This window comes from Humulus lupulus, chromosome 6, assembly GCF_963169125.1.
Source record: "Humulus lupulus chromosome 6, drHumLupu1.1, whole genome shotgun sequence".
NCBI classification, from domain to species: Eukaryota; Viridiplantae; Streptophyta; class Magnoliopsida; order Rosales; family Cannabaceae; genus Humulus; species Humulus lupulus.
The window spans coordinates 168,562,643-168,586,220 of record NC_084798.1 but is presented as its reverse complement, the minus strand read 5'-3'; the positions used below and the strand labels follow the sequence as shown (position 1 = coordinate 168,586,220).

The 23,578-nt window shown below is 33.8% G+C and overlaps 3 protein-coding genes across 20 annotated transcripts; 2 read left to right on the top strand and 1 right to left on the bottom strand.

The window, feature by feature from the left end:
- Positions 1–569: 569 nt before the first annotated feature.
- LOC133784292 (uncharacterized) lies at positions 570–9,106 on the top strand. The gene is made up of 2 exons (XM_062223707.1): positions 570–1,054; positions 8,994–9,106. Exons 1-2 carry the CDS (start codon positions 628–630, stop codon positions 9,014–9,016), a joined length of 450 nt encoding a protein of 149 aa, XP_062079691.1. The 5' UTR covers positions 570–627; the 3' UTR covers positions 9,017–9,106.
- Positions 7,520–7,870, bottom strand: LOC133784291 (formate--tetrahydrofolate ligase-like). Its single transcript, XM_062223706.1, has one exon. It carries the CDS (start codon positions 7,860–7,862, stop codon positions 7,611–7,613), a length of 252 nt encoding a protein of 83 aa, XP_062079690.1. The 5' UTR covers positions 7,863–7,870; the 3' UTR covers positions 7,520–7,610.
- A 4,364-nt stretch (positions 9,107–13,470) lies between the features above and the next one.
- LOC133782703 (26S proteasome non-ATPase regulatory subunit 13 homolog A-like) lies at positions 13,471–22,309 on the top strand. 18 transcript variants are annotated; one of them, XR_009870665.1, is made up of 13 exons: positions 13,489–13,937; positions 14,712–14,792; positions 15,182–15,306; positions 15,586–16,675; positions 17,641–17,735; positions 18,261–18,313; positions 18,407–18,526; positions 19,452–19,615; positions 20,118–20,260; positions 20,739–20,984; positions 21,122–21,209; positions 21,422–21,640; positions 22,103–22,309. XR_009870665.1 is itself a non-coding variant. In XM_062222057.1 (7 exons), exons 2-6 carry the CDS (start codon positions 14,204–14,206, stop codon positions 17,644–17,646), a joined length of 387 nt encoding a protein of 128 aa, XP_062078041.1. In that variant the 5' UTR covers positions 13,471–13,937; positions 14,173–14,203; the 3' UTR covers positions 17,647–17,735; positions 18,261–18,314. The 18 variants fall into 18 exon arrangements, 1 of the variants encoding a protein (XP_062078041.1); XR_009870664.1 differs by lacking the exon at positions 15,182–15,306 and adding an exon at positions 14,173–14,297; XR_009870675.1 differs by lacking the exon at positions 15,182–15,306 and adding an exon at positions 14,173–14,297 and having other exon boundaries at positions 13,490–13,937; positions 16,595–16,675.
- The last annotated feature ends 1,269 nt before the right edge of the window (positions 22,310–23,578 follow it).

The window sequence follows — 23,578 nt, the reverse complement described above, 5'->3', positions numbered from 1 at the left end:
TTAGAGAAAATTATTAGAGTATGCCTTGACTCTATTTACCCCTTTCAGTAATTATTCTGCGCCCCCCGAAAGGTATACGCGATTTACTTGTGACCGAGTGATGCGCACCTAGCTCATGCTCAAACCGGACCAATGATGTAGCTTTTGGATATATATTCATTTGTATAAATAGTCATATTTTCTTTAATTTATATATTCGGTCTGCAATCTCGCAAGCTAAGAGATTAGACAAATGAATCTCCAAATTTAGGGGTGTAACAATATTGTATATACACCATAATATAAAATAAATGGAAAATGGGCTCTAAAAGAGTATTGATGATACTCAAAGTGGGCTCTAAAAAATTATATGTTATATAAATATATTCTTAACAAAATTAATAATTAAAAATTAAAAATCTGTTTTTTATTAATGAATTAAATAAGAAAATTTTAATTAAAAAATCAGACCTAAAAATCACTTTTTTATTGATTAATTAAAATCATTTTTTTAATAAGAAATACATATATATTCGGTTTGGGGCTTTAGGGATTATGGTTCATTCTTTTTTCAGCACAACAAAGAAGAAGAAGTTTTGTGCGGCTGGGTTCCCCATCTAACCGGCGGTGCAGTTGTTCTTGGTGGTTATGGTGCTCGGCAACGGCTATGCTGCTGGTCGGCCACGCTTTTCGATGCCTGGACAATCTCGGCCAAGGTTCTCGGCGGCGCTGCAGGTGGTTCTCGGCGCTGCAAGGGTGCTCGGAGCTGCAAGAGGTCTCGACGCTGCAAGTGTTTTCGACCACGACGGCGGTGGCAGCAGAGGTCTCGATGGAATTTTAGAACCCACTAAAATCCAAGTTACTCTATTTCTTTCCCCTCATGCATTATGTTTTGTTAGAAAATCTGAATGTCTTTCCCTCTCTCACACTACTTCTATCAATCTCCATGGCAGCATGGAGGGCTCAGAACGGCGACAACTCAGGACAAATGGTGGGTCTCGGAGTGGTTGCAGCTTTGGACGAACGGCGGGGGTCAGCCCTCCGAAAGCTTCACACGGGCTCACTACTCATAGAGGTATAAGTCTAAATATCTTGGTTTATCTTGTTTGTTTTTTTATCTATTGATTGCTTTTGTGTTATGTTTTTTTTGTTGTAAATCTATCATCTGTGTATGTTTATAACTCTATTGTTTTATTTTGATTAAGTTTTCAGTTTTGCATCTTTTGGATGGATTGAGATTTGTCAAATCTCAAATGTTGGTTACTTGGATTTATACATATAGATAGAGATTTGTATTCCAACTCTTTTGTTTCTGTTAGATATTTTGAATTGGTAATGTTATTTACTTATTCTTGTGATTGAGATTTATAACTTGTGAACGTTAATTTGGATTAGATTTGGTGGGTGAGAAAATTATCATATCAATTTTCATTAATTTCAGTTTCTTGGAAGTTATCTCTGCTTAGTGCTCACGGTGGGTTTGTTTTTGTTTCAATAATTTCTTAACAATAATTATTTCCATTGCTGCAGGACATTTTTCTTTGATTGTTTTGATTTGTCACACTAATGGGCCATATACTTAAATTTGTGATTGGTTACTTGGATCATTACTTCTCTGTTTTTTAGTAAAAATATTTCACATGCTTTGTTGCTGAAATTGTGTTTATATTGGATATAATAATTTTGTATTTTGTGATTAGGTTGACATGATTTTAGTATAGTAGTTTCATGAACTCTCTTTATTTTACTTGTTCTGAATTAATGTCTTGTTTTTAGTATAAAAAAAATTCAAAACTATCTTTTTTTTTTTTTTTTTTAATCAAGAAAGAAACAATCTTTATTAATCACAACCGAATTACAAACCAACCCCTCAAACAGAAGGGAACAAAAGCATTAAACAGAGGAAATTTTCCTCACAAAGACCAACTCTTTGACTGTTAGTTTCCTTTGAGACAAGTGATTACATCTGTAGGCAATATCAGTTTTTATCCTTTCAACTATACACTCAGCACTATAAGAAAAATGATTAAAATAACAAGAATTCCTATTAAACCAGATATAATACACTGATGCAGAAAAGGCAGCAGCCACAATCATAGCAGTAACATCACTTCTCATATTCCCAATCCATTGAGACCAATCACTGAACCTCAAAGGCCAACAACAACCCAGCCAACTATGCACCAAACGGGCAACCATCTGGGAGAAATTACAAACAAAAAACAGGTGCTCATGGTTTTCGGTATCAGACTCACAAACTGGGCAGAGAGTGCTCTCAAGCTGGCCAAGCACTCTGTTCAGGTGGTCCCGAGTTAACAACCTGCCATTCACCGCTTGCCAAGTGATAAATCTGTGTTTTGGCACACTAGTTCTGTTCCAGACAAACTTATGGTAGCTGACCGGATCCATCTGAATACAATTCAGATACAACAAACCAGCTTTAAACCTTCCCTGTCTAACAGCAGCTGCAATGTCAGATTGAGAAAAAACTTCCCTCAGCAAACAAATTTTCCTCCAATACCAGCTGGTATCAATCTTGAGTTTGTACTGCCAGAGCTGTTGTCCCTTTAAATAAACGGAATTTATCCATTTTACCCAAAGCATATCAGGCTTGTTACTGATCTCCCAAACATACTTAGCTAGCATGGCTTTGTTCCACTTAGATCCCTCACCAAAACCCAACCCTCCAAGCCTTTTCGGCAGACAAGCAGTAGTCCAAGAAGTAAGGTGGAAATTGCTTCTAGAACCATTATTGCCCCAAAGAAACCACATGCACAGCTTATCAATCTCTTTAACAATGCTTTGAGGAAGAATGAAAATATTCATCCAATAATTCCTCAGCCCCAACAAAACTTAAGTTATTAATTGAACTCTCCCTGCATAAGACAGATGCCGGCTAGCCCAAGTATGAAGTCTTAACTTGATCTTTTTAAGGATTTCATCACAGTCAGCCATTTTCCACTTAGTAGGACGCATTGGAACCCCCAGGTACTTGAGAGGGAAAGTTCCCTCATCCAGCTGCAATAATCTCAGAAGCTGGAGCCTGTCTGCCACAGAAACCCCTCCAAAAAATACCTGGGACTTACTCGAATTAGCCCTCAAACCAGTGCTGTTGCCAAATTCTTCGAAAACCTGCTTAAGCACCTGGACCGAGCCACAATTAGCCTTGCAAAAAACAACTAAGTCGTCAGCAAAACAAAGATTAATAATCTTGAGGCTTTTACACAAAGGGTGATAACGAAACTCTTGATGATGATGAGCACCCAACTGAAGCAACCTCGTGAGATATTCCATGATCAAAACAAAAAGCAAAGGAGAAACAGGATCCCCCTAACGAAGGCCTTTAACACCCTTGAAACCTCCCTGTAATCTACCATTCATCACCATAACATAAGAAGTACCCCGCAGACAGACCATAACCCATTGAATGAAGCGGATTGGAAAATGATACCCAATGAGTAATTTCTCAAGAAAGCACCAGTCAACTGTATCATAAGCCTTGCTTAGATCTATTTTCAGAGCACACCTAGGAGAAGAGTTCTTCTTATTATAGTTCTTGATCAAGTCTTGAAAGATGAGTATATTATGAGCTAACGATCTCCCTCTAACAAAGGCACCTTGGTTTTGACTAATCAAATGAGGAAGAACCTCCGGTAACCTGCTGCATATCATTTTGGAGATACATTTATATAGAGTGTTGCAGCAAGCTATAGGCCTGTAATCAACTGCTCGGCTGGGATTACCTGTTTTAGGAATCAAAGCAATCATAGTTTCATTAAGGGATTCAGGAATCCTCCCATCTCGAAAGAACTCCAAAACAGATGTAGAGATTTCATCTCCAAAATCCATCCACATAGTTTTGAAAAACTCAGCCCCAAATCCATCTGGGCCTGGGCTTTTTACACTAGAAATACTGAAGAGGGCCTTCTTTACATCAGATTTGCTAAAACTTCTAGTCAAGTTTAACTGCTGTTCTATACTCAGATAAGATCCATACTCCATACACTTAGCATTAAAAGAACCATCAGCTGAACTAGCACTGCCCATATAATCACGAAAATGACTCAAAAAATGCTGAACTACTGCCCCATAATCTTCAACTATTTCCCCTTGATCGTTCATAAAGGAGACAATACGATTCTCCTCCCTTCGTTTTTTAATGCATCCATGGAAATAAGCATTATTATCATCCCCTTTCTGTAACCAAGTAATTTTGCTCCTTTGTATTAAGAAACTACGGTACCTTTCAGCAATCTCTTGATAATGCAAAGCTGCAGTTTTTTCAGCCTCCTGAGCAACTAAATCTGATGGAGTAGCTTGAGCTTTAGTGAGAGCCAACTGATAATCACTTTTAGCCAAGTGAAAACTTTGTTCAATATCACCAAATTCTCTCCTATTGAACACTTTCAGCACATGCTTTAATCTGAGAAGCTTCCTAGTCACACCCAACAAACCTCTCAAAGCCAAGGGTTTATTCCAATTCTCACACACCAACTCCTTAAACCTTTTGTGAGAAGTCCAAAAATTAAAGAAGCTGAAAGGTTTTGTACCCAGCGATCCTATCTTGAGAAATTTAATGAGACAGAAGCAATGATCCGAGTAAGTCTCCCAGTGAAACTCTGCTATTGAATTAGGCAGCTCATCAATCCAATCTTCATTAATAAAAGCATGATCTATCCTTGAATAGATCCTGTCCTCACCATCTTGTTTGTTGGTCCAAGTAAAATTGGAGCCTATTCTCTTAATAGAAACCATATGAGACATGGCAAGCCAGGCATTAGAATCAACTAATTCAGCTGAGCTAATAGGCCTCCCTCCTACCCTATCATCAAAATTGAAAACTGCATTAAAGTCTCCCATAATCAACCAAGGCCTATGCATAACTTGAATGCAAGAAAGCCCCCTCCATAGCTCTAATCTCTCTTCAATCGTATTAAGACCATAAACAAAGGTAACCAAATACTCCTTCAAATTGCCTGAGAATTTTATTGAAGAGTGTATCATTTGGCAGTGATCAAATAATACCTGAACCTTAGCAAAAGCTTTCCTCCATAACACCAAAAGCCTACCTTCCGAGTTTCTACTGCTGTAGAAATCCCACCCACAATAAAGATTACCCATCATATCTTCAATTTTTTCCTTTTTCAGCTTATTCTCCAACAAAACTCCAATACCAACTTTATTAATCCTTAACACATTCAGGATAGCCAATTGCTTCCCTCTTTTATTCATACCCCTCACATTCCAACTAAGTAGATTGGAGCAATCCATCTAGATTCAAGTCATCTAAATGCCCACTCGGACCACCTATCACTTGCTCTTGAAGAACTTTAAATGCATTCTGCTTCTTAGCAATCCCAGGCCTATGCATCTTCCCTTTCCCTCAAGAATTCCCTGTCTTTTTTGGCACTTCCCAATTCTCCTTATTATTAGGATCAGGAGACAAGGACAAAACCTGAGAAGTACCAACAGTATCCCTACCAGTAGTGATACTGGGATCACTACCAGTTACTTCAGTTTTCCCCAAGTCTACCTTAGATGAACCAGGATCTTTGGCTGAGCATCCTGTAGATTGATCAGCTGCAACAGCTCCTAAAACCGAAGATACTCCCTCTTTTTCCAGAGCTGCTACCTCCTTCTTTACCCACCTATTGGAATCGATTTTCTTGCATTCAGCCATGTTATGGCCATACCCTTTACAGTTATTGCACTTAATGGGCAGCCACTCATACTCAACAAATTGCTCTTGAACTTGACCCCTTTCATTCACAAAATAAATGGTAAAAGGCGGGTTATCAGATATTTCCATTTCCACTAGAATTCTCGCATATCTAATCATCGATCGCTGCTTAGTGAATTTATCAACCATTATAGGTTTCCCTATAGTGCTAACCAATGCACTGAGACATTTCTGGCCCCAATACTGAAGACCAAGATTAGGTAATCTGATCCATAAAGGAACCGACCTAACCAATCTGATAGTATCGAGATCTTGAGTCCAAGGTCTCACAATCACCGGTTTCTTGTCAAAATGCACCATACCCGTTTCCAGTACAAAGTCCCTAGTAGCCTCATCATTGAATTTCACAATGGTCAGGCCTATATGCATCCTCACAATACGCTCAATTCCCAGATGGCCCCAAACACGTTTCACAAACCCTTCAAAGACTGTAAATGGGGGGTTGGCTCCCATCACCATACAGATAACAGCTGAATTCCAAGATTGAGCTTGTTCAGCAACCTCATTCAAATCTAGCTGAGCCACCTTCTTTCCTTCTTTGACGATAGGCTCCTCATAATGAAGTTTAGCTGCCTCACTAATCGTCTGCTTGTCCTTAAGTTTTGCCCAGTGCGATTGAGCAGAACCAATGAAATCTTCTTTCACAGACCCTTCCATTCCATTAGCAATCGACGATCCATCAGCTAGGCGGGTATCAAAATCACCATCAGAAGGGACCAGACCCTTCGCAACAGAACCCTTGGCCAGACTAACGGCCTCTTCAGATACTTGCAGCAAGGGATCTACATCAGACGGCAACTGATCCACCCCAATCTTAGGGGAAGGAATTTCCTCATTTCGAAATCTGGATGGAGGCTTCCGAGTGACCTTCTTCTTCTTCATCGGAGAGAAGCCAGAGCACTACACACGCCTTTTAGTTGTAGTATGTTTTTCAAAACTATCTTTATTTTACTTGTTTTGATTTAATGTCTTGTGTTTTTAGTAAAAAAAAATCAGAACTATCTTTATTTTACTTGTTTGGAATTAATGTCTTGTTCTTCATGGGAAATTAATTTCAAGGTAACAAGCAACTTAATTCTTAGAGTTGTATTTCAATTAACATTATATATTTCCCTTAATATGATATTATCTCATACATTATTATTTATTCATGTATCCATTTGCTTTGTCTTTGGCACGGGTGGTCATGGGAAATTGATATCACCATGAATGTTGGATTTTGGTTTGGGCTTTATTTTCTACCTTCTTGTTTGAATTTGAATTTTCCTTTTAGACTTATTAGATATTTAGACTATGCAATTTGGACTTTTTGGTGTGATTTCTCTATTATGTTGTGGACTTAGAATTGATTTGTGTTGTATTAGATTAGTCTATTACTCTATTAGACTTTTTTAACAATACAAATATTTAGTTTATCTTAATCTATGTTATATATTATATTAAATTGAACCAACTCATCATTAGTGAAAATAACAGAAAGTATGTTTCTTTGAGAATTTATCTATTGGCATTTAGCAGTAATGCTATTACTCATATCAGCTTCTGACTATCACTAGCACAACCTTTTTTTCTATCTATTTTTGGCTCTCATTTTTTCTTGGACCAATTAATAAATCTAATTTATTATTTAGGTTAGGTCATTCATAAACAAAACAAAAAGGAATGCAGTTATACAGTTAACTTAAACCTTTCAAAAATGTTCATGATTAAGCTTATTTATAAGCATTCAAGACTCAAATTTAACATGCTTCTTTTATTTGAAAAAAAAAATATGTTTAGTTATCCAATACAGATGGAATATGGCATGATAAAATTTTAGCAAAACCATCAAACCATGGTAATGAAAAGTCTGCCCTTGATCCAAACTTTGGCCAAAGTATAGAGGCCTTGTTCAAGAGAGACCAATAACCTTTCCAGTAGTGGTGTCGAGATCGATTTCGTAGAAGCATGGCCTTGTAGGAAGTCCTGGAATTGTACTCATTGTTCCCACCAAAGGGTATATGAATCCAACCCCAATACTAGCCCTCACATCCCTTATTGGTAGGACAAAGCTGCTAGGGGCTCCCTTCTCAGCTGCATTGTGTGAATACTGAGTCTTGGCCATGCAGATGGGCAGACTTGAAAACCCTTGCCTGCTGTACATCTCAATCTGTTTCTCTGCCTATTTAGGCAAAAGAAAAGTTTATTTCATGAGTTAAACATGTAAACTTTGCCATGAACTTCATCTACAATCACATTTTTTATTCACTCAGTATATTATATCACTAGGAAAATTTGTAGAATAACACAACATCACAAACCTTCTCTTTCATTCAGAAGTTTTGTTCTTAACAAAACATTGTTTCATTCTTAAATAGAACTTTCTGAAATCATGTTTGTTTGGGTTCTCACATCCATTATTAATTAATCTTTGAACAGCAATTCTTAAATCAAAAAGATTTACATGATATGAAAATGTTGTAGAAGCTTACCTGTTTTGAGTATACAACACCACTGGCACCATATGATCTTGCTATAGCCTCAATTTTGTCTTTGATATTGATATCCAAAGGATATAAAAACTTGAATGGTTGTGTAAGGTTCTCACAGGCCTTTTGAATAGCAATGCCTAGGTCTACCTAAACATCATAAATACGTTTATTAGTTATAGAAGCCATTTATACACACACACATATCATCTGTTATGTCAAGAAGATGAACATATATAGCAGATTAAACAACGCAAAATTAGTTAACAAAAATTGAATTGATGGATTCACTAGCTAAATTGATTTGTGGTTATGGACTATTGGACTTTTAACTAAGTTATGGTTTTTTTTATGTGGATGTAGCTATTTGATTTGCTGGAAACGTTGGCTTGAAAGAAACAACCAAACTTCTTTTTGTAAGGACTGTAATCATTGGATGTAGTCATGATTGTAGTTTCACCATTCTTTTTGTAAACAAAGATGACTTTTTATCATCTAATTTACTTAGAGACTAGAATATTTGGCTTGTTAGTTGTTGTCATCTTATTATGTTTCCTGGCTTTGTTCAAAGTCGTATGCTTGCTAATACATTAGCTCAGAACAATGATTCTAAATTTCATGTTTGTAAGCTATGGTGTGCTGCAACTCTATGATGCTCTTGTTTTCAACATGAAGATATTCTTCTGCACGTGTTTATTGCTTCTAACTTTCATATATATTTTTTCCATGTCTTTTTGAGTGTGTGTGATGATACAAGTATTGATAATAATCAATCATAAATGATTATTATATCTCTCTGTTTTCAGTTATTGCATGGGAAGAAAAATAAAGCACTAGGTCCCTGAAGATTGGGTCTGTGAATCTGGGAAGAGAGATGAAGCTGAGACAATAGGGAGGACGACGAGGCAACTGATTTAGGAGACTAGGTTTATTTTATTATTAATTATTGTTAAATTTTATGAACAATAAGAATATTTGCTATGTTAATGTATTATGAATATGTACAATTGTTATTTTAATAAACTAATTTGAATATTTAATATAATATTTTTATTTTTAATATATTTGTTTTCAATTATTTAAATTTTAAATAATAATTTCGATAAATAATTATTTAAAATTGTATTTAATTAATTAATTTTATTATTTTTTTTATAAATAAAATAGTATTAGGGGCGACATTGTTGCCCCCTGATAATATGTCACGTGCAACCATTTGGGGCGACAGAGTATAGTATTAGGGGCGACGTGTCGCCCCTAATAATTAAGTATTAGGGGCGACATTGTCGCCCCTGATAATATGCCACGTGCAACCATTTAGGGCGACATAGTATAGTATTAGGGGCGACTAATAGAGTATCAGGGGCGACATATCAAAAAAATAATTCAAAATTTTCAAATTTTTGAGGCGACATTTCAACTTTTAGGGGCGACATATTCAAATATCAGGGGCGACTTTCGAGTCGCCCCTAATGTACCCTTCAGTGAAATTTTTCCACGGGCGACTAATCAGAGGCGACTTTTCGGGTTATTAGGGGCGACATGCGTTGCCCCTAAAACTCATTTTTGTTGTAGTGAAACAATTCAAACCAAGAGCTACAAAATTTTTGAAGATGCTACTTTGGTCCAAATAGTGGATAACTTTCAAGTTTGATTTTCTATGGTCCAACTTTAATATAAGCTCAACGAATTTCATCTTATTGATTAATTTGGTATTCCCAATTAAAGGACGTTTTCCAGGATCACGCTCTAAAGAGGCAATATGAAAATTTTCACTTTCAATTCTTTGAACCTTCTTAGGATGAGTGGGAACTAAATTTTTAGAATTCAGAATATATGTTTGACCATTTTCTCCAAATTGTTGATCTTCAATGATTTTTCATTTGAAAAATGCATTAGTTGTCAGCTTCCCCATGACAAGGAAGAGTATTTGAACCTAAAATTGTATTATGAAGCTATATATATTTATATATATATATAAGAAAAAAATAAATTAAAATTTACAACAACACATATAATTTTAAATGTAATAGATTTGTGAATTGCAACTATATACAAATTACAATCCTTAGTGGCATAGCAAACAATCAATCTTTCAAAATCCTATTTCATATACTCTCTTTTTTTATATTGTTTTTTTATTATTTACATCATCAATAGAGCATGACATATCAACATACAAATTTCAACTTTTAAAACTAAGAAAACTCTCAACAAGTACTGTTTGAATCTAACTTAATTTGAAAAGTTATATATACATATATTGGCCATATTAACAAAAAGATAAAAACAGTGAGAACAATGAGATTGTGAGAGTATACGTATCATATTATCATATCAAAGATAATGTTTAATGTAGAAAACAAGTCAAGAGAAAACATTACAACAAAAATAAAATAATCAATAATGATTTACCTAATATTGAAAATTCAATGATCATTTCTCATTTTGTATTGTACCAGTCGGCTCCAAGTCCATTTGTCTTCATATGTTGAAAAAATTAGGATTGTTTTCCTTTTAAAAAGGAAAAAAGAAAATGAAATAGACTAACTTTACTAAAATAATATCTGTGGATGTCAAAATTCCACATCAAGTAAAGCACGCAAGAGGAGTCCCAAGAGATAGGAAAAGCTCGGGGATCAAATTCGCAACTTCCTAGAGAATGGGGGCGAGCTCAAGCCTCCCTAGAGCTTGGGGGCGAGCTCAAGCCTCCCTAGGGCTTGGGGGGCTATCTCAAGCCTCTCTAGAGCTTGAGGGGCGAGCTCAAGCTTCCCTAGAGCTTGGGGGCAAGCTCAAGACTCCCTAGGGCTTGGGGGCAATCTCAAGCCTCATGGAGTTTATTGTTTACTAAGCAACTAATGTGACTATGGAGAAATGACAAGAGAAGCCAAACAAGATGCCAACGCCCAAGAGTTGCTTTAAAGAGATGGAGGAGACATGAGGACCAAGCTCACAACCCTAAGGACCCCACGGGCGAGCTCAGGTGGTGAGCTCCCCTAGGGGGCAAGCTCAGGGCCCCCCCTGAAGCCCAAGCACAGGTTCAACCCCTCCCCGGACCATGAAACGTGTGCAAGACTCCCTAGAAGCCAAGGAGATGATTTGGAGGGCTCAACAAACTTGGAATACCAACTTAAGGCCATCACCAAGCTTGAAAGGAAATAAGCTCAGAGAGTCCCTATAGCCTGGAGCTATAAATGTTCCTCCTCAACCTCGAGCTTTAAATTTCTTGCACTTAAGCTCTTAAGGACTTAATAAGGCATGGGTTGTACGAAAAAGGTCCAAGTAGTACGGAGTATGAACCAGACACGACCATCAGAAGAGTAGTTGTCGTACATAAGTCAGGAGTAATGGTCGTACAAAGTACTAAGAGGAGGCACACTCCTCCCACACCTCTGAAAAATGTCATGCCCGACAAACTTGGAGCCCGACACCACTAATGCCTACTCCATGATCCTTTGAGGTGCCCTATCATACAGCTACCTCTTTGTCCCCTTGGAACTTGTACTAAGTGCCATTAGAGCTCCCCTATAAATAGGACCCGAGAAAATGATGTATTGTTGTAACCAGAAATTCTTGAGTGATACAAATATTCTCTTCATTTTCACTCTGCAACTTGATTCTATGTTTAGATAGCTATCCTAAGTTCTTCTAAGTTTCTTCCCAGCTCTTCATTTACTTTTAAGATCAAAAGTTTTCCAATTTAACTTGGTTGATGATTACTTACCGTCAACACTTTGGAGAGAGAGAAAAGAGCCAACTAAGGCAGGCCACTACTATATAGATAGATCGATCGATAGATATAATATTTTGAGATTTGCAAGCACCAATCTGAAAAGTAACTGTTTTTGGACACAAATATATAAGTAACTAATTTGTTTACATTACATGATTATTTGTCTCCACGTCCTAATCCATGTCTCTAGCCCCTACAACCACAAGTGAATCATAACATGTACACTTAACTTCACTCCTCATCGTAAATAATAATATCTCTAATTCATATATACTTACATATGTATTTATTTTATTTTATTTTATAGTAATAATATATATTATATTATATTTAAAAAGAACCTCGTATTATATGTGGAGTGATTGCTATCCTAGTTTTCTTTGGTCGTCCGCATGTCTATATCTGGTCTCAACTATTAAGGTACAAATTCTGTTATGTTATGTGTATTCAGATATTTTTTCTCTGTTACTGTTATTACTGTTTTTCCTCCTTAAAAAACAAAACTCATAAAAGCAGTTTCGTTAAATTCTATGGTGCATTACATTCCTTAAAAATAAATAAATGAAAATAAATGTATGGTACGTGATCAGTTGAGTGGTGGTACAGATTTCTGACCACCCATATCTACGCCATTAGATTGTGTACAAAAATGCAGAAAATGACTTTTCATTGTCTTCTTAAGTTTGAATTGAAAACCAACCAAATTACAAACAAATTTTACCCAAAAAAAAAAAGACAAAAATTAAATATCATACCTTCCTTTCTATTATGTAAATCACTTTCCATCTACCTTTCTAAACATTAATTTCATTGTCTATTCTAACATTCTCTTCCAAACAATTGCCCATTACCTTTTTCCTAACTTATGTACTCTATTTTTTTTTTTTGTTATAATATATTTCATCTTCATACATATATATTTTCTCACGTTTATTTTTTCAGTTACATCTAAATGGAAAATTTATATTATGTTCCAGAGTCAAAATTTATAAGTAAAAAAAAGCTCATTTTAAAAAATAGAATTATACTAACATATATAATAATTTTTGTTTATTAAATTAATGATATCTAAATAGAAAAAATATATATGATGCAATTACATACAATTAAAAATACAAATAATACAAACAAAAAAATGTAGCGAACTTTTTTTTTTAAAAAATTAAAAAAAAAAACTAACACCAAGTAATATAGTGTATTAAAAAAAAAAATTTAGGTGACAAGGCCTTGTCACCCATCTCTTCAACGTTTTGCATGAATCGCCCCAACCCACTTTCTAATTATATTTTTAGTCAACTTCCATTAAAATGGTAAAGTCATTTGTACACCTCTACTTGGCATTGCTAAAATTTGCTAATATCAAACCAAATGATAATTTACATATATAAACACGAAATTTGGTAGCACTACAACAAATTACCCTTTCCACAACATATGAATATAAAGCTTATTAAAAAAGTATTATAATAAGTCATATTAGAAACAAAAAGGGTAAAATTGGATTTCTGAAAATGAAAGGTGGGAAACTAAAAATTTTAAGCGGCAATTGAAAAAAAATTAATTATCTCTCCTCATTCTTTTCTCTCACCAAAAACACTTTGCCCGACTCCATCATAGCCTTTGTTTCTCTCCATCTCCATCTTCTCTTTCTAGATATACACTACTTTCTCTTCCACTCTTCCACCTCTTCAGTTCTCATTCACTTTCTTTCTCTTCATCTCCACGGCACTCTTTCGCCTCGACCCCCCTCTCTTTCATCACTTTCATTCCTCTGCCTCTCTCTCCCTCCTCGACGAAGCCCTAATGCTCTCAGTAAGGTATGGTGTACTGACGAAGGCTTCTGGGGACTTGGCGATGCGGAGGCTCGACATGCTCAACAACGCATGGCTGGCGATGGGGATGTGGTGTGGTCGACGATGCGAGGCTGGAAACAGGGCTGGGTTTGAAGCTTAGAGCTAGGTTGAAGTTTGAGGGTTGGTTAATTTGTAGAGAAAGGGTCGAGAAGAAAGGGAGAGAGGTAGTTTGATATATGTATATATTAATTAGATTTATCTTTATTAAAATAAATGTTTAGATCTGATTTTCTTCTTCTTTGAATCATATTACTGTGTTGGTATTTGCATTTGCATTTGAATCATATTCTAGGATTTGCATTTAGTTTAGTGCTGTTGGTAATGCTCAAGATGAGGAGGATTCCGGGAAATTCCATAAACCTTTTTCCATTCAGATTTTGATGTGAGCCTTCTTGCCAGCTCCCTCCCCACAACCCCGGTGACCCCAAAGATGGCTGCCACATGCCCATTATTGTGGTTTGGCTCTGGTTCATGGAACTCTATGATTTCCATTACAAAAATATTGATGGAATTTCCTCTCTCAAGTATGAGCTTTCACCTTTCTTTACAAATGGGTTTATACACACACACACAAATATTAAAATAATTTGGAAGGTTCTGGCCGTCTAGGCTCTAGCTTTTATTTAATAACAATAATAAAGGACAAAAGTGTATCTCAATTCTCAATTGTATTTTACACAAATATTATTATATCAGCAACCTTGTATAGACAAATATTTTGTAGAAATTTAATTTATGTGGTAGATTAAGATATAACTGAAATGATCTGTCTCAATGAAATATGTAGCTAGATCATGATCAAGCATCATATTTTATCAGATATTTAAGTTATGATATGGTATATATGTGTTTATAATACTTCAAATAATTACTATAGAGAAATGTTGAGAGTGAGGGTATTTATTTGAAAAGTGACTGGTTTATCTGTTATGCTGCAGCGTTGTTTCTCAAGATTAATGCAGATTGGAACTGGTTTATCACATTAAGTGCTGCTGATTATCCACTCATGACTCAGGATGGTACACAGACTTTCTTTTCCCTTGTGACTTTGAAGTAGGAATAAGAGTTGGTTGTTCTGTCTAAATCAAAATTTCACTCACATTGGCATTTTAGTCCTCAAACATTGGATCAGAAACAGTGTCAAATTCAAGCTTTTACATGTTTTTTTATTTTCATTCAAGCACCTTCAATTTTGATTTTGTGAAATACGTTAACTTGCAAAACATAAGTAAATCTATGAAAAATAGATTACTTACTGGTGCACCTAAATAGCTGAATCAATTGGTGTCATTAAAATTTTAAAATTTTCATTTGATTTATTACTCTGTTTTTGTTATATGAGAATATATATGCCCTCTTGTATTTATTTGTTATATGAAAATATTTATTTGGGTTCTCGGTTGGCTAGCCATTTATTATTGGGTTTCTTATCAATACCATAAATTTCGTCAAGAATTTGCTGAGTTCTACAAAAGTGCTCTTCTTTACTTAGCGTATACCTTAGTGGAATCTCTGTCAGAATCATTTAAGCTGGTAAGTGTTACTTCATGTTAAGTTAATGTACATATAAGCATCAACATCTTTTGGGAATATACATATTTTTGTAACATTATCTTGTAAACTGGTATGTTTTGATGATATTTTGTAAAATGGCTTCTAGACTATAGATATAATATCAAATACATAAGCTATCATGCTAAATAATTACAAAAAATGCTGGAATTTTTAACTGTTACATATTTGATAAGATTTATACATAGTCTATATATATATATAGGCTACTATAATCATCAATTCTGGTGTGCTTGATAGGTAAGGATGGTAGTTGATGAGAGCTCAGGAGGATTTGGTTTCATAGGGAAGAATGAGATTATAAATGGGAAGGCAGCTGTAATTGGGTTCTTGCTGTTGTTGGATTTTGAGCTATTGACTAGTAAAGATATTCTTAAGGGAACAGGCTTCTTGGACTTTATTTATTCAATTTTAAATGCTTTGCAATAGTCTCAGGAATTAATCATATTCCTCTTAAATGAGATGAGGAAGTTTTAAAGGCTTTGTTGAGTTCACTGTGTTTTTATGTTATAATCTTTCTTTATGTTATTGTTTTGTGTAGAAACTAGGATGATCTATATAGTTTCTTCTTCTTCATGTTTTCTACAGTATATATCTTTTACCAAACTGTACAATAACGCTTTTGAAGTAATGAAAATGTGTTTATATTTTTTTACTTTTGGACATATCACTCTGTTTGTTTTTCTTTTCTGCTTACATAGCCAGTCAGGTGGATAAGTTAATATTTATCTATTACATATTTGGTTTTGAAAAGTAGTGGATACAATAAGTTACTAAAGAGTAACTGAAATAATAAGTTACCTTTTCGAAAATATTAAAGTTACTAAAATATAAGTAAAATTAAAATAATAAATTACTAAAGTAATGAGGCTACGAATGTTATCAAAACAATAAGACATATTTTTAAAAGTAACAAAGTATTAAGTTTCTAAAAACTAATTAACACTAATATATCACGTTGGAGTTAGTGACTGATAGGAAATTAAAATAGTTTAAAAGGTTAATTTATGGCCAGCTGGCAAAAGAATAAACTTATGTGGTCTTCTTGTATTGTGAATCTTGTGATACAATCATACAAGGTTAATTTATGGCTAGCTGGCAAAAGAATAAATTCATATTTTTTTAAAATGTATTCTCTAAATTGGAGCCTCTTTATAGAAATTTTGTTTGACCAACAACATGCATTAAACTTTTCCAGCTGTTTTGGCTGTTAGTTTCAGTATTTTGATTTTTTTGTACAATTTTTTAGGACTTGGCATTTGGTTTATCACTTTCAGTACTGCTTGGGGATAATATCTACAACTTTGGCGAGCTGCTGGCACATCCTATTGTAAGAATATCTCTGCCCTACTCTGTGTGTGTGTATGTTTTCCCTTCTTTCTACTCAACTTGCCTTAGTGGTTTACAAGGGATGGCATGTATAGGGATGATATTCTAAATCCATTAGCCATGTATCTTTCTTACTTCTCATTATTTGTTCTTGTTATTTATTGATTTGTTTTTGTGGTCTTATTTTTTTAGTCTTATTCTTGTGGTACATGTAGCTCATCTAAACTTTAGTTAACAAGAAAGAGTCAAAACATGATAAAACTGAAGCCATTGTATTATTAAGACATAAATAATATATACAAGTCATGTTTATCAATAGTTATCTAAATAAGAAACTATGGAAATATTGAGTTTGAAGACACTTAAAAATCAATCCCAGGAAAAAAAAACAAGCAATCTTACTTCACTTAGAACCCCTACAAAATACAATGAGAAAACCCTTACAAAGCCTCTCTATACATTTTTGTAATAATATTGGTGTTTTTATTTTTAAAAACTCAATGTTGAAAATATTTGAAAAAAATAAGCAATAGTTGACATTAAATCAGATTTTATTTAATTAAATTAGAAATGGGAGATAAAAATACATATGTCTGTATATGTGTATATGCACACATATTCTACTCAGGAAACACTATGTTCTGTCTTGCTAATGACATATATGTCTCAGAATTTTTTTCTGCTCATATTTACAACTTTTGCTTAATATATTTATATGTGTATATAATCTTTTGGGTTAATAGCTGGAACTAGAAATTAATAAAAACTAGCTTGGTTAAATACTAAAATACTTCAGCTATTAGTTTTAAATACTAAAACCGAAAGTTTCAACATATTTTCACTCCAAGAATTATGGTAGGAGAAGTATCAAAATTTTCATCTCTGTCTCATTTGATAGCTTGTTTTGTTCCCTGAATAAAATGGGTACTGGTTGACCTCATTTTGTCTTGTTTCTATGGGAAACAGAGTTAATTTAACAGATGGTCTTGAAGAGCTGGCTGGGCGGACTGTTGCCTTGGCATTTGTTGGAATGTCAATTGTAGTGCTTCCAATATGTCCTGGTTAGTATGAATCTTCTTGAAATTAGAATATGATGTTTGAATATTAAGAATTAACAGTTGGATAATTTTTTATTTTACTTGTTTCTTGGTTTGAGCATATAGTTAGTATTTTTTATTTTGTATAGATGTGATCTCAATCATTAGGCCAGAAGTAAATGAGGGTTTTAATAAGTATCCATATGTTAAAAAGCTATGTTCAAGAACAATTGCTAACACTTGGTATATGTTTCTCTCAGTATCTTATGTTCTATTATGAGTTTTCTGGTTTTGTTGATATGATTCTTTCTGTGGTTTTTGTTGATATGATTCTTATTGCAAAGAACTTAAATGTATACAATTTCATTGGTGTTAGAGCTCATGAAGTTAGTTATTTACTGATTAGTGGTGCCTTCCTAAATATACAATCGAAGATATATTTAATAGAGCTTGACCTTGCTGTATTCACCTTTATATTATGCGTTTTCTATTCCCCGATTGTTGTGATTGATCTATTTCCACTGATTTTTTTTTTTTTACTGATTGTAGTGTTGGACACAAGAGAGAGGTCATTCTTGAAAAACAACTGGTACAGATTACAGGTTGAAAATTTTAGTTCCTTATCAAGTTCAAATTCCCTTCCTTCTATATTAATTCATTAATATTTTCTTTTCTTGCTCCAAAAATTTATTTAGGAAAAGAAAGAGCTGATCTTAAGGTGAAGAGAGCATTGATAATTATAGCTATTTTGAATGGATTAACTTATGGGATGATTTTAATTGGCTTTTACATTTGCAAGTGGAGAGCATTTTATGGTAAGAGTCTCTACCCTTACTTCATTCCTCTATTAATGTAATATTTTAGCTGAGTAATATTTTGACCTTGCAAATCCAAGAAGTATATGGTCTATAAAGAAATTGACAAGTTTTTATTCTAACAAAGTAACAATTACCATTGAGGGTTAGCCAACATTCATGGCATAACATTAAAATTCATTTGAAACCGAATAGAACTTAAAGAAAATACTGATTTTGAAGACACGTACAATATAGATATTTTTAAGCATACCTGGAAATTTTGAACAGAACAGATGCATTGTTCTTGTGAATATATTTTAGAATCGACCATAAGACATGGTTTGTGTGAATTGGATGGGAATTTTTTAACATGCACATACAGAGCATTTTTCTTGATATGTGTATATAACTGGTGTTATCATGTCATTTGTTGTTGCTTTATTGGTATTCTATAAATATGAAAGAGATCAATGCTCTAAATCTGAGTTTGAATGTTTTCTATTTGTGTACTGTTTAAGTTTATTCATTTGTTTTTCTTTCACTTTTGTCTGCTACCTTGTTTATAATATATGGTCAAATTTGTTAAAATTCCATTTAGATAGATAGCCATGTAGAGTATTTGTGGAATACACAAGTAATATTCGGTCATTAATAACTCTACATGATACCTTTGAATATAACTAATAAAGGTAATATATATATGGTTATTAACTCTCATGCATGTTTTGCTCAAGCAAAAAGAAAGAAAAACAAGAGCAAATTGAGTTTGATGAAGCAAAACAAAAGAACTGAAAAATGAGTAGCAGATCCCTCTATTAAACATAGACCAATAAGGACTCTACTCCTAGCAAAACCTCAAGGACTGGCACTGTTTTTGTAGCCTGATCTGATCTTTATTACAAACTTTGTATTTAACAATAACAATTTTTTAGCTTTTTTTTAGGAGAAGATAAGAAATGAATTTTCTATCTAATCTGTGAAGTGTGTGGAAGGTTTCTATGAGGCAGAAATAAAATTTTGAAGAGAAAGAGAAAGATATCTGGCTGGCTGGCTGGTATGAGGTAGATAAAGTGTGTGGTCACCATTTGCCTCATGGATAACTGGTTGGTATGTAATAATATTCTTTTTCTAACTGTTAACTTGGGAAAATGTCTTTCTTCAATATTTTCTAGTTGACTGTTTATACTCTAGCTTAGAGCTTTTAGAGTTTCATTTGGAGTCTGAGACTGTAATGCCTGTACAGTACAAAGTCACCATTAGTAAGTATAGCACATACTTTAATCTTAGCACTAGACCTTATATATATATATAATATAGTTAAATCGGTTAGTTTAGTTAAGTTATTGAGAGTAATTTTGAGCTTAGTACTGGACCTTATATCCCTAAATTAGTTGAAACATATAGTTTATTTAAGTATAGAACTGTATCTTACTTTTCTTGATTCTTCTTTGTGGCATGTATATATTGGTGCCACTTGTATTCTGTATTCATTCAATTCAATACAAAAGTGTACACTGCTCAGTGCTTAGTTTGTATTTGTTAATTACTTTAACACATGCTTATTAATTATACCTTATTTATGCTCTTATTTCAATGTAATTATTGTTAGATTATTAGCCAAGTTGGACAAAAATGGGGTAGATTGAATATTGCAGAAGATGATGATGGGCAACCAAGGAAGAAGGTTCATCTAGGTGTTCCAGCGACACAATGGATTTCAGTTTACAATGCTCGCCAGCCAATGAAACAGAGGTGCATTTTTTGAATGTTATGTTATTTTTTTTTTACCCTTGAAGTAGTATCATTTGTCATTTCTGATGATATTACTAGCAGTATTCTGCCTATATTTCTTTCTGTTAATTTTTAAATGCTTGGATTGGAACCATATACAACTTTCTTAGTCTCTATTTTTCTTTGTTGCCAACCATAAGCAAGAACAAGTGCCCTACCAGCTGTCATGTTCTTCTTCTCTGTGCGTCTCTCAAAATCTCATCTATGGTTTTGAGTTTTCAGTTTCATATTAATAAATATATATATTTGTTGAAATACATGTGTTTTTTGTTTGTACTATATTAATTTATATATAAATATATATTATACTATTGTCGGATATGGCTTTGTACCACTGTTTTTTTTTTTTGTATCAATTATTCTGTATATAGCATGCACTATCTATATTCATATTGACACTTTAATAGATAACCATTTGCCTTATAATTTATACTCCCAGAGAGCTGCTGGTGCAGCTTTTGAAGATGTGCAAAAGCAGATGGAAGACATATTGGGAGCTATTGAAACAAAATCTGAGAGTATCACAAAATTTTAAAGTGATCTTGAAAGGAGCAAACTCGAAGTATTGGAAGCTCATAAAGTGGAACAAGTTCGTGTTTTAATGATGTATAGGGAGGGGCTCGGTAGGGACGGTGGCTGGGCGCAGGGCTGGCTGGTTCGGTTCTCAACTTCACGGCGGCAGCAGGTATTTCTTTCTGTGGTGTTGAACTTTAGTTTGGTGATGTTATGGTTACATGGCATTATATTAAAATATTTATTTAAATCTAACGTAGCTCTTGATATCTTTTATTTAGCATAATGATCTCTTCCTGCTTGCTTCAGCTATCAACACTTGAACCAATGATCACTGGATTGCAAGAATCATTGCCAAAGTCCATTAGATTGCTTCCTTTTTATGGAGGTGTGGCAGGTACATGATGTCTTTATACTTGAACTTGAGGACTTTTCTTTAGAGTTTGTTTATAAAATTAAGGTTGCCGGTGTCCTTGCTTTTGCTATAATTTTACTGAAGTCTTCAAAATGAACTGGAGATGCCTGAATCATGATGTATATCATCTAATTGGTTAGTTAAAGTTGAAAAAAGTGTTTCTGGCCACTTGAATCTTATTGTTGCTATCTCAGATGCTGAACAGAGAGAAGTAGATACCTGGCACTTCATGTAAATAGCCCCTTGGCTGGGTTTACTTCCCAGTGCTGATGGGGAAGTATTACATTCTCAAGATGGTAGAGATAGTCCAATTCTCAGTCTCTTTAAATTAGTCACTGCTGCAATATTATCTAAGCCAAGGTGCCCAAATCTAACCTCTTTCAGCACCCTATCAAAACAAACAGAAGCTGTAGGTACGTAGCTGAACATTCAATATTTAGAAAACTCATTGTATGTATATATCATTGGTTGAGCTTTCTATATAATTGATTTCTTACTATTAATTAATCAAGCTTTGTGTGCATACAGTAGAGAAAAATAGTACTTGTGAAACAATTATATCATCAATGTTGCTTAGTTTATTCTTTATAAAAGGGATTTGATTTCTGTGTTCAATTAAATTGGGTCCTTGACTTTTTTTAGTTTGGAAATACATTATAAAGTTTGGTAGAAATTTTTCTTTTTTTGGAAAAGAGAAATCAGAAGGAATTTCCAGTGCTTTTGTATTCGCATTTTTTATTGTCCTTGGCTTTACATTTGTGATTATCTTTTGTATGTGGTGTCCTTTCTTGGAAATAATTTCCGTAACATTTTTCTTGAAGTAATTTGTGATGCTAGATAATAACAATAAAATATTTTTTTTGTTTATTTTGCAGATGTGACAAGCGAAATAGAAAATGATACTTAATTTTGAAGGCTTTGTGTTGGGCAGCAGTAGAATATTTTGTGCTGAAAGTAGTAACTTTTCAATATGTTGAAGATTTAAGACTACTTGAATACTTAAAGAAATTTTTGTTGTTGATGACAATGTTGAATGTTTTAAACTAATTTGTGGATTGTTAATACAATGTTGAATGTTTTTACTTTTTGTTATTTGAAAATCAAGTTCATTTGATGATGCTAGTATATATTAGAAAGTTAATTTTAATTATATAAAAAAATTAAAATATAATAGAATAAATTAGTGATAAATAAATGAAATATATAATGAGAATTTAAACTTATCAAAATATTAAAATAATACAAAAATTGTGTTATAATATCTATTACAATAACACTTTTTATGCAAAGAATTGTGTTATGCAAACTTCATTATATAACATAAATAATGTGTTATACTAAAGTGTAGTATAACACAAATAATGTGTTACTTTCCTTATGACTCCGACTGTGGTTTCCCTGAGATTAGACCGATTCTCCTCCTGCTGCTCAACCAGCTCGGTCTGACCTGACTTTGACCGCTTTCTGATCGCTGGTCAATGAAAACCCCGGATCCTTTGCTGGCTGGTTGCCCCACAGGGACTACTCTTTGCTCTTTGCTTTAGTGTTGGATGGGGGACTGTCTCTGGGCAGCGATACTTTTTAGTATAACACAAAAAATGTGTTATACTAAAGTGTAGTATAACACAAAAAAGTGTTATACTAAAGTGTAGTATAACACCAATTTATAAGTATTGAAATGTGTTATATAATCGACTATAAATAACATAATTAAACACTTATCTATATATTAAAATAACACAGAAAGTGTGTTATTGTTGACAGTACAATAACACATCTGTATAACACTGATAAAGTGTTATGTAAAGTACCCTGACCTACGATAACATAGTCGGTCTTAACACATCAGAAAGTGTTATCGTATGTTTTGATAACACATTTTCAGTGTTATTAAAAGCATTTTTTCTTGTAGTGTAGGTTGATTATTATTAAGTCATTCTTTTATTTAACAAAGTTAATTATTTTTACGTTAATAACTAAATATCAAAAAAAAAATCATTCACATCATTTTTATTTGGCTTGTCCCACTTATCAACTCGAAGTCAAAGTTTTTTTATTGACATGAATCGAAGTCAAATCTTTGTTGAACATATACTCAAACCAATACACGGTCATGTAATTAATTTTCATTAGTTTTACAACTAATCATGTGTTAAGAGATAAGTACAAATGATTTTGATTTTGCTAATTTGGAGGCACTTAAATAAAAAAATAATACCGGAATGCAAATTCCTTATGTATAAAAGAAAAATGGTAAAAAAAAAAAAGGGAATGTTATATCCAAGGAACTTCCATTATCCAAAACTTGCAAATACCAGAACTTGCATGTTAGGGAAATCAAACCTTCCTCC

Bases quoted from the DNA above. Each gene is read 5' to 3' on its own strand.
- LOC133784292 (XM_062223707.1), top strand. From the start codon at position 628: ATGGTGCTCGGCAACGGCTATGCTGCTGGTCGGCCACGCTTTTCGATG. The intron at 1,055-8,993 runs GTATAAGTCTAA...CTCTGTTTTCAG, and splicing joins CGGGCTCACTACTCATAGAG to TTATTGCATGGGAAGAAAAA.
- LOC133784291 (XM_062223706.1), bottom strand. From the start codon at position 7,862: ATGTACAGCAGGCAAGGGTTTTCAAGTCTGCCCATCTGCATGGCCAAG.
- LOC133782703 (XM_062222057.1), top strand. From the start codon at position 14,204: ATGGCTGCCACATGCCCATTATTGTGGTTTGGCTCTGGTTCATGGAAC. The intron at 14,298-14,711 runs GTATGAGCTTTC...GTTATGCTGCAG, and splicing joins GATGGAATTTCCTCTCTCAA to CGTTGTTTCTCAAGATTAAT. The intron at 14,793-15,181 runs GTACACAGACTT...TCGGTTGGCTAG, and splicing joins TCCACTCATGACTCAGGATG to CCATTTATTATTGGGTTTCT.